This window comes from Pelecanus crispus, chromosome 1 (genome assembly GCF_030463565.1).
Source record: "Pelecanus crispus isolate bPelCri1 chromosome 1, bPelCri1.pri, whole genome shotgun sequence".
Lineage (NCBI taxonomy): Eukaryota > Metazoa > Chordata > Aves > Pelecaniformes > Pelecanidae > Pelecanus > Pelecanus crispus.
The window spans coordinates 94,099,761-94,111,669 of NC_134643.1; the positions used below are offsets into that span (position 1 = coordinate 94,099,761).

Consider the following 11,909-nt stretch of genomic DNA (forward strand, 5'->3'; position numbering starts at 1 on the left):
GGGATATGACTGAGATTTACAGCATCAGGAGAGTGGGTAAGCTCAACACGGAACTGTTATTCAGCAAAACCACAGAGCCACTCAAAACAAGTGAAAGATTAGTTTAAAACAGAAAAAAAGAAAATACCTCTTTGCACAATAGGTAATAAACTTTTGAAACTTGCCACCATAGGAGGTTGTGAAGGCTGACAGAATCAGCAGGTTCAAAAAGGCATCAGACAAATTCATGGACATTACTGATAAACGGATTCTAAAAGGACTGGCTAAGGATACACTCTCTGACATCTCCATTCTGGTGATGGTGGAGGATGGGAGATGAGAAAAGGAATGGACTGCAGAAAGTGATCTAACTTACTACTCTCCCTAAATGACATATCCTATTGCCACTGTCAGAGACTGACTGCTGGGTGATATGGACCATTGGTTTATCTGAGCAGGGTATTTCTTATGAGCTTATTACCTTCACCAGCAGCAGTGCATCTGAGAGAGGGAGAAAAAAGAGATCAGTATTGGTGGAGAAAAAACATGGAAAATGTGGGTACACAAGGGAAAAAGAGAAGTGTTAGTGAGATAGGAAATACAGGGGCAGGAAGAAAAGATATGCATGGGAAACAGATTAATAAAAAAGTTTCATAATATTTACATTGACAACTTTTGGCATGAAAAAATAATACTTTCAGCAACAGGCAAATTTGTTTCGTCTTTTAGTTTTTAAATTACAAAACTTACTTTGTTATAAAAGGCCATTTAATAAGCTATGGTAGAATTTTGAGAAAACAGCTGTCCTGGACATAAAGTAGACTTCAAACACAACCTGAAATTTTAACAGTTTAGTTACACAAATTTTAAACACTGATAATTGTATTTATATGAAAAAAACCAGAGATATGTATTAGAGTATTTGGAATGAACTGACTTGTCTGTTACACATTTTTGTACTATGAATATATGAAATCTTTTTTCCTTTGAAAGCAGCTCAATGTACTTTAAAAATTAAAATATAAGGTTGCAAAAAATCAGTATCAAGTCTGTATGTTTAATACTTATTGTTTTTACTCTATTTTTTAAAAGTCTGTATGCAGACCATATGACTGGTTTTTGAAACATGCTAGTTCTACCACACATTACATAATTTTTCAATTGCCTTGTATTGCTTGGCCCTGAAAGAAAAAGTACATCCAAAGGCATCTTCCAGACAATTAGTTTTAAAAAATAACAAACTCAAATGAAGAAGAAATCTTGCAGTCCTCACTAAAGTTCCTCTTTTCATGACAAAATTCTCTGCAGAAACTTCAGAGATGTGTTTTTCCACCATAATTTTCAGTTCTGCAAACTGGATTTTAGAGACTATTAAATAAGGATGGTCCTCTTTGCATATGATTCATATTGATACAAGTAGCCAAGTTAAGTGAACCATAGGGGAAAAATAAGACCTTCTGAATTTCAAAAAGCATTCTTCTCATGCTTGTTCTTTGACATATACTGTAGCATATAAAAAATACAAAATTAATATAATTCAGACTGAAAAATCCACAAATAAATAAAATTACATTGATCCCCCAACTGCATTATTCCCAGTTCACAGCGTAGGTGAGGTTGGAAGAGAACTCTGCAGACTGCCTAGTCCAACCCTCCCTGCTCAAAGCAGAGCGGTCGGATTTTAATCTTAAACAGATCAAACAAGTAAACCAGTGTTGCTGTGGCCAAGCAACCGCTTGACAACTACACCATCTTGCCATGTCTACCACAGCACTGAGTTACAGCATAATAAGTTAATAAAACAAGTTACAGGGTAAGACATTAATATAATCATCCCAAGGTAGGTATTATCCCCTTTGGAGAAAACAAAGTTCAAGAGAAGACATTGTATGTAAAATGATTTCACCTCTTCCCTTCCCATTCTTTCTAAAAGAACTCTACCAAGTTAAAAACAAAAAAATCAAACCAAACAAATATAGAAAAACGCAGGAAAACGGAGAACGCAATGAAGGAATTGCATCCATTGTTCAGTAAATATGCTATAAAGGACTTCCCATTCTTGCCATTTAAACCGGTAAAAAGAAATAGGGCATCAACCTATAGAAAAATGCCACAGACTTTAATAAAACTATATTTGGCTTTGGCTTTAATGTAAAATAATAAAAAACCCCAACCCTAAAACACTGATTTCAAAGCTCAGTTTGGCCTGCCTACTTAAGCAAGGCTTCTGTGCAAATGGGGAATCATTATAGTCAAAGTAATTCAAATAGTAGTTCATATTGATTTTGTTGTTGTTGTTGTTGCATCATTTAACCATATTACTCTAGAACTTGAAATAGTTTGGTTCAGAATATCATCTGTCTGATGGAGATCTGTTTTATGGGTATTTACAAGAACTGTAAAATCATTCAGCGTATCTGATAGCTCTGAAAGGAAAATATTTTTGTCTTCACTGTGTCTGTGGATGCAGAGAATAACATAATTTCATAACTTTAATGAGAAATTAAAAAAAAAAATCTGTTTTTATTAAAGTTACACCAGACCAACATAGCAATAACTAATTAATTTTGCATGTCTTCCCATTGTTGGATTTTCTGGAACTTTGCTACTTTAGGCTGATTATGTCCTGTTCTGTTATGGCTGACTGTGGTTACTGTTCTGAAGTAGATGTTTTGTTTGCTGCTTTCAGAATATTTTAATTAAAAAAAAAAACAACAACCAAACCCAACACAGCCATATTGGGGAATTAAAAAAAGTTTGCAAGAAAATTCCATGCTACTACAATAGCAGAAAATTTTGCTACTACAATAAAGTTCTTGGGTGTTTTTTTTTTTTTTTTAAAGCTATAGAAACACAGTGTTAAAACGCTACTTTGATATAGAGATAATCTGTGTTATTGGTGTATTCCTGTGGAAATATTTTATTTTGCAACATAATTTGGCATTCCTGTACACAACTGCTACTACCAGATTTCATTACTAGCATTTACAACATTGTTTACTATTTATTATTAATTCATAATTAATGTTCTCCTACCTTCTTTCTGTATGCATATTGTATGCAATTTGAGGACCTTTTTTCTGACGTTGAATTGAGAATTTAATCTGAGATATCGGCCAGCATCTCATCTCACATATGATGAAGATACCTTCCAAATGAAATGGAGATATTTTGTGGCAGCTTTTTGCCCTCTAACAGGAGTGAAATTCAGCAGATCTTGCACATTACTATCCCCCACTGCATTGCCCATAATGCTACCAAGGGCATAGCCCACAGACTCAAATGAAGATGCTATATCCAAAGATCGTAAGAATCAGATCTCTGCTTACATAACCACATGCCAGTTTTCCTGCCTTCGTCTCGTTCAGTGAGCATTTAAAAATATATGCAGGGGCAAATGATGAATAAACTAGGGTTCTTTGGACCCACTACAATTAACTTTTATCCACAGCTACAATGGAATGTATCTGTAATACAGCTGATGCTTGAAATACAAGCAATTATTTTTAATTGATTGGATTCAAATTCTGCAAATAGACATGCTACCGTATACACCTATATCTGCACATATCCCACTGAATTCAGTAAGGCTACTTTTGAGTACATGCATTCATCAACTCAAAGCCTTAAATATTAATGGTCTTTTTTTTTTTCAGTACTGTATACAACCCAACTTCAAAGGAACCATAAAAAGTGTTATCTCATCAGACTTTGACCCTAGCTACAAGCGACAGATTGTCTCTAGTATTTTTTACTATTCATAGTCTTTGCTGGTGATCTGTTAGGAATGGACACAGCACTGCACAAAGATAACATCTTATTACATTTGAGCATATTTACCAGCCATCTGTACCTAACAACATTGCTTTCTCTCCTCTCCGCAGATGCACATTATTTATACTTCTAATCATACAGTCCTCTAACTTTCCCCATAATGATTCTAACATACATTGTGACAAATTAATATATCCCTAGAAGCTGCTTTTATAAACACTTTTTCCTAGAATAGCCAATAGACCAGTACATTCATGTAGCTTAGAGTATATTAGTTCACTTCTCTACTGCTTTCTTTTCTCTGTTTATAAAGCAAAGGTACTAATACTAACTTTTCACACTATTTTCACACAGACCTCAAAAAGGGATTTGGGCATGTGCCATACACCAGGGAGTATGAGATGTCTCAGAGTAAGAGTCAGATATGAAAGGAGATTCAGCTAAACTCACCAAGTGAGAATGGGGTCTGTCTTAGATTTACTGAGGACAGCTGTTACATAGTGTAAGTATTTCTACTTGGAGGGGAAAAAAAAAAAATGTCCCACTACTTCATATCTTTATCCATGAACCTCTAAGTAATTTCTCAGTCATTTCTTCAAAAAAGGAAGTATAAGTCTTTTTCTTTCAGAAATAAGTAGAAAAAAAAGTTGCTTATACAACCAATGTTTTATACCACAGCTCTACAATCAGAACACTCCCCAAGATATGGGCCAACCAGGATGAATTTCCTCCATCCTCCCAGAAGAGATTAAAAATTGCTTTTCCTACTACAATAGTGAAAAAAATTCTCATTAACTAACTGGGGGCCCACAGGTGAGGTACAGCATATCCAGTGTGTCCAGTTCCCATTAGCAGGGAATAACAGTTAAGAGGATAAAAATGATGGAACACAATATAAAGGCGAGACAACATGAGAGAACTTGGGGATGGGAATTAACTTTGTGAGAAAAGTCTTGTGTCCCAGGTATAAACTCAGTACAGTTCTCACAGGATGAGAGACAGCATCACCACACCAGATTGTAGGGGTCAGGCCTGTGCTATGTAGATGTGAAGACACTGCATTCCTCAGTATGTTCCATGTCTTTTTCACCATTTCCAGGATATCCAGGGATTTCTCAGTCCCATCATCAACTCAGGGAAAGAAGACTGGAGTTCTGTTACGATGGTCTGGTCTCTGAACAACTGCCTGTGAAAAAGTTACCCCTGAACAGAGAGAATATTAAGCTATCCTTAATATACATTTTCAGTACGGAGGGACATTCTCTCTTTCTCATGAGGAAAAAGTATATCCTGGATTTCAATTCCTTATCCAAGGACTCCACATGACTGAAATTAATGAATCCTTGGACTAAAAAACAAAACAAAACCAAACAAAAAATCCCCACTTGAAATGGCACACAAAATTACAGTAAACAGTTTAACTTTTAGGTTGCCCAGTGTGGAGTCAGGATTTAAACTCAGTGATCCTCGTGGGTCCCTTCCAAGTCAGGATATTTGATGCTTCTTATATTGCTAAAAATGCAAGGCCAACCATAAAAAGCAGAAAAATCAGAACATACACAAACTAAGGTAATCTATGCAACATGAGTTTATTCCCCTCCTGTAGGGATTAATTAAATAACCTTTTTCTGCCATAGAACTTTTGCCTCACTCCATGCATAGTACAGTCTGATCTGTCCTATGGACAAACAAAAGTAAACAATTAAAGAGCTATTGTCTGCCAAACTTGTCAATCTCGTACAAAATAGGAAGGTGCAAGGTACAATTCAGATAGAAAATTGCAGAAGGCAAATTCTATCAATGCTCTTATCACTTAGTTTTATTAACGATCAAGCCAAGAGCCATGAATTAAGCTTTTAACATGCGGCTGCTAATTGTGTTTCCATTTTGTGATTGACCAATTTGAGATAATGGAGGTTGGATATTCATACATCTTGGGTACAATTCACAGGTCCAACATGGAGCCAGAATTCCATCTGTAGTCATTTGAGACAGGAAGGAAATTCAGAGACGTTCTGACTATCTAAGGTGGACATTTAAATTGATGGTATGAATAACTAGCCTAAAGACTACTCTGTAGGTGTGCACAATGCTCGCAACAGAATGTGAAAACAATGGGAGGCATAATGGGAAGACGTAAGTGGTATAAAAACGTTAAATATGCTAAAAAAAAAATCAGATTCAAAGCAGGTCAAGCTAGAAACTTAAAACAGTGAACACTAAACAATCCGGCATTTTGGATTTTCTGTGCCTCGGTTCCTCATCTATATAGCAGGAATAATAATATCTCCATCTCACAGAAATATTGTGAAGGTCAATTCATTAATGTTTATAAAGCTTTCAAAACTACGCCAGTGAGCACTTCTGTTGCAAAAGTCCATGGGGAACTTAATATTCAGGTATGCTCCGAGTTCTACGTATGCAAAGAAATATTGAAGCGCTTTCCATTGAGCAAACACTATTCATTTTACTAAATTACACCTATAGAAGAAATATGGGATCCCGTAATTAAAGGTTGTACGCGCAAGCAAACGTAATTTAAGAAATTTTGAACTTTTGAGTGCTTTGTTTTGCAACCTTAAAAGTCTTAAAATGGTTTTGAAGCTGTAATTGCATGTGTTGGCCATGAAGGGTCTGCATTAATGGATTTAGGCTTAAGATTTGATTAACATCAAATGTAGTGATGCAAAAAGATAGGTATTGGCAAAAAAACCAAAACAAGAGAGTCCAGTTATACTACTATAGGTAGCTTAAAATCTTCAAAGTTCTTAAAAAAGAAGCTTTTAACTTGCTGTGCTCTTTACCACTGATGAGTCCTATTTCTAATTAATACAAACATTTAAAAAAGAAAAATTCATTATGCTCATCACACATTTCACAAAATTACCATCATGTAATTGCAGAAGTGTCATTTATTACTCTGTAGTTTTACACAGAATAGGGTTTTGCACCTAACATTTAGATCCAAATTCTGGTATATGGCAGAAATCCTTCCCAACATTATCTTATTTACCATTTAAGTATTGAATGAACTCTGAGCACTTACAAGTAAGGGTTAATACTTACTTTAAAATGGGTTTTCTCTGAAATGTAGCACTTCACACACATCCCCCCTAAATGACCTTACTAAGGAAACACCACAGATTAACCAAACAGCTCAAGATAACTAAAACACTATGGATAGCTTATAACAAAGATTTTTTTTTTTATTCTTCATAACCAAAAATAAAACTATGTGCTACTGCAGAATTGTTCTCAAACTGCTCTTCCAAAATTCATCTTCTCTCCAATTCATTGCACTGTAGCTTCATGTTGCATCTGCAGTTAAAGTACCTACTTGACTGCTGTCAGAAGGACTAAATGTTCATCTTCATAGACTGACAAAATAAAGTATTACCATCTATAAACTCTGGGAATTAAAATTTAAAACCACCTTATAGGAAATCCATATAACTGAGGTATTTAAATTGGCTACTGATTGGATGCATCTTGAGGGCCTGTTTTTGTCAAAAGTAAGTAGGGTTAGGAAGGCACAACTGTAATTGGCCATGGGCTTCCATACCATTTGCAACAAAAACCTTAAACTATTCTGGTCTCCATGGGTTTTGTATAAAGGCTGGGTAATGTGCATACTGAAACTATGACTATACTATCAATATGAGTAATACAGCAAGATTCAAAGCTGTTTATTAGACAGCAAGACTACCCAGTAATAACACTGACGACCAGTTTTGGAGAGAATACAAATCTCATGCTTTAGGGTTTAAAGGCAGTCCATAACCATCAGCATCTGGGGAATAATTCTGTGAGAAGATTAATTTGACAGTTCTTGAACCTTTTCTAGGGTATCCAGTTGCTGCCTACAGCTAAAGAAAACATACTGGACTAGATTAATTGTATGTCTAGTAAAGTGCAACTGTTACTATGCTCTCTTAACTGACAACTTCATGCAGAAAATGTTTGAAATCAAGACATTAACATCATGCTCTACCAATTCAACCCTATGACAGTTCTTCAAGAAAAGCTCAAGTAGTTCTCTATGGGAGACTTATTTGCATAAAGAATATCCACTCTACATTAAAAAAATTTACTTCTCCATTCTTACTCAGTTTTTCCCAACTGCCTCATCTCCTAACAATCAAAAATTACTTCTGCAAAAGTAATAAAATCACTATTGTCTCCTTCTATGTTCTTTCTGCTCAAAGTTCTACTCAAATGATTTACAACGTCCTAACTGTGATCTTCTCACTCCCCGTATTAATAGGAGATGTCTCCCCAGTGCTGTATTTTAGTTTCTGTATGCTACGGACAAACATAGGCAAGCCTAAAAAATCCTTGCCAGAAATAAACCATGTATACAGAGGGAAAATATAAAGGAGCAAAACCAAGGAAACTAGGTCTATCCCCATTAAAAATAATATAGACTTCACTAACATATTCTACTGGATTGTGCCTAGTTTTTGGCATGATGTTGCTATCTCACATATTCAATTCATGTGAACTATAATTGATATTTTAATGATTTCCACTGGATACCCAAATCACAAGAGCAGCCCTAGATATAACAAACTATACCTCAGCTTCCTGTTGTCACAAAATACAATTCTGACAAAATTTCACATTACATGAATACTTTGAAAAGGGTGCCACTGATTCATTAGTACAGCTACCAACATATAAATGTATATCATCCTTAAAAAGGCCGTAGCCTTTTCATATGTAATTGTTTCAAGAATATTTCATTTTAGTCTTTCAGTACAGCAGATTACATTAATGATTTAAACATAAATGCCAAAAGTAACTCATTGTGAACATCTCAGTGTAAAATGAAATATTCAATTTACTTCTATTAACTTCTAATCTGTATCTCAAAAAGACAGTGTGGTAATAAGCATCCTAAAAGTGTCACAAAATGGAGAGAGAGCTTTCAGGTGTGCTACTAGTGAAATCAGGTGCATTACCAATAAAAACAGTGTTCTGGTAGAGGATTGGACCTGTGTTTTCAGTCAAGCAGACCTCCCACAAACTTCAGAAAGGCAGTTTATTTAAATAAAAACTGCAGGGTAAGGCCCTTTAATTCTTAACTATGAGTCAGCTTTTATGTTTCCTATCTAAATGAAGATTTTATAATCAGCAAAGCAAGGAAAACCAGTTTGGGGTGCTACTTAGACTGTGAGCCCATCTGCCTTGATCCTGCAGATCGTAACAAACCAAAACTGCCATTAGCTTTACTCAGTTCTCTGTGCAGCAGGATCACAGATCATGAATCCTTAAATATGCAGCCCATATAACTTATGTAACTTAACATGAAAATACACAGTTGAAATACCAGAAGCTCTACACAACAAAAGCTCCAGAAGACAAAGCTTGGATTATATGCGTCTTGGTGTATTTTAATTTAATTCCAACTGACTGAGGTATAAATTATGGCTCAGATCCTGCACCCTGAAGCATGCAGGATGAAAGCTGCGCCTGCGTCAAGTCCCACTGCCTTCAGTACACTTGCATAGTACATAACGCAGGACTGGGGCCTGTGGGGTTTTGTTCGTTCACTCAAACATGCTTGTAATGTTACTAAACTGCAATACAGCTGATTAAGTAGAGCCTGTTGAATAACGTTGCAGTATTTTATGAGCATATAATCACCGAGTATTTTGGAAGTTTGCTTTTAGCATACTTTTGTATCTTGAAAAAAGGAAGCTGACTTCTGCAGTACCATGCATTCATAAGCAAGTGCTGCTGCAAGCAATCAAAAGCCTTCCTATACAAATATTTACTTTGTTGAGAACATTTTAACCTGAGAGCTAAGACAGGCAAATATTGCCTACTGAAATCTTCTCAAAATGACATATTCCTATACACCAAGTATATAAATTTCCAAGTAGATCTAGCACATCTATTTCCAAGTAGATCTAGCAGAACATAACACCAAGTCTCCAAGTAATATCAAGCCAAAGAAGGGAAATTACATTACACAGAAAATTAACTTCATCTTATGTTGCGTATTTTTGCAAATATACTATACAAAATAAAAATGCATCATACTAAATACAGATCTTTGGCCCTATCAAATGATTTAAACATGAAGAACCATGTTGGGTTTTAGCCTTGCTTAGAAGTCTCAGAATGTCAGACCTCCTAATGATATTTTAATGTATCTTGATTATTTGCATTATCTTTTAACTGAAGTGACAAAAATGGGAAATTGCTATACTGAATACCTGGAGTTTCACAAAATGCTAAATTACTGTGTACATAAGCAAAAGGAGTCAAGTTCAACCCTGGGAAACAGGTATGATTCTAATGCACTGATCACTGACACTCTATTAAACTACAGAATAATTTAAGTCAAAAGACCTGAACCTGTTTTGGTTCAGGACAGCAAAGAACTATAAAACCTCCAGAAAATAGAATTCTGTAGAACCTATTCCAAAGGTCTCTGAATCTTTAAATCATAGGGGCTTATCCTTCTTCCCCTGAACTCTGTAAGAGTTTTGACACTAGCTGTAGCTGAAAACCAAATAGAAACAGAATCATGATATCCGAGATCAGGAAAGCTGTGTGTTTCACAAGGACCAGATCTGCACACAAACTGTCTTATAGGCTTACACAAACTGTCTTATAGGCTTGTCGTGTTTGTTTATATTTCTTCCTTCTTCCCAAAATACAAAAAGAAACCAGAATGTGCTGGAGTTGGCCATAACCTAAATTTCAAATCAGCTGGGTATCTGGTTAATAAAAGGAAAGTGTACTTAATAGGTGAAGTTAATTTACTCTTAATAATGTAAATTGCGCTAATTAAAATTCTGGTTTTGAAGCTTTTAAGCAAAACAAATATGCAAACAAAACTTCTAGTAAAGCCAACAGAATTAATGTAAAAGTTAAAGATAACAGCAGAGGATCATAATGTAATCTCTCCTTTTGTTTTTGGTCTTCATTACAAAAGTATGATTTTCATATTCCAGCGTTGGTCAGAAGTACCAAATAGTCTGTACGGATTTTATTTGTGCATTTAAGAACACCACTGAAGCTCTGTTGCAGAAAACAGACACAGAACATAAAACACCCAGGGACATCTCAAGCTTTCTACTCAAACAAAATTCCCACTTAAGGATGTAACCAACACATAAAAAACACTGCCAAACAAATTTGGCAGCTTTTGGTAGTTATGCTGTCCCAGTAAGTTTATTGTCATGTAATCAAGAATCTTCAGTACTAATGCTAAAAAACCAACACTGAATCTACATCCAATCCCTCACAAATAACCGAAGTGCTAGGTTCAGTAATCACTGCACTGTCTTTTATTTCTAGCTCGTGCCTTTTTCTTAAAAGAGGGAAGGAAAGGAAGAAAGGATGAGAAAAGTGGGGAGGGGAAGTAGATGTATACAATTTTGAATTTCTAATGGCTTGTAAATGTAATCTGTACTAGCACCAATTGATTTGCTTTCCTGCCCACAATCTTGTTACTAGTTTGGGGAACATGCATGGACTTAGGATTTGGCCCTGAATGCCGAAATCAAGATTTTGATGAATTTACTGACCACCCCAACTCTGCAGCAGGAAGAAGAAAGCATCAACAAGGTCTCTGCCTTTTCACTCCGAAGTCCTTATACAACCACTGCAGTTTTCAAGTAAAAGGCTTATTGGTATCATATGACTGCCCCCACACACAATGTAGCTTTTATTATTTCCATAGTAAAAAAATTTACAGCCCTTACCTTACAAATTTGAAAATAATCTGAAGTGAGCGTCTCCTGGATCTCATCTCTGGGAGTCCCTGCAGCTCCTGCAGTCCCTCCCGGGTGCACGGAGCCACCACCAACCCCGCTTCCACCACCACTGCCACCACCACTGCTTCCACCAGGGGATGAGGCAGTTAAACCATCCAAAACTTTGCGAAAATTAAATTTCTTCATTTTGGAAAAATCTTTCGGAAGATTTGGGGGGGGAGAAAGGATGTGTCGTAACACATTCAGCTACATGTAGCGAAAGAAAAAGTCTTTAACGGTCCTCTCAGTGAGGCAGCACTTTAGTCCCTTGTACCAAACAGAACGTCAATATTAGGTGTAATTGACTGAAAAATACAAAGGCTTCATTTTGTCAGACGTAAAAGCTACCTGGAAAGATCCTTTTAAAAAAATAACAAAAAATTCCAC

General features: G+C 35.8%; 1 protein-coding gene across 2 annotated transcripts in view; it reads right to left on the reverse strand.

Moving 5' to 3' along the window:
* Window positions 1-11,669, reverse strand: part of STXBP5L (syntaxin binding protein 5L) — a 209,107-nt gene extending 197,438 nt beyond the window's left edge. For both annotated transcript variants that reach the window (XM_075716216.1, XM_075716206.1), the window contains exon 1: window positions 11,472-11,669. In XM_075716216.1, coding sequence (XP_075572331.1) covers window positions 11,472-11,669 — 198 coding nt within the window. The remainder of the gene's footprint in view (window positions 1-11,471) is intronic.
* Between the last annotated feature and the right edge of the window lie 240 nt (window positions 11,670-11,909).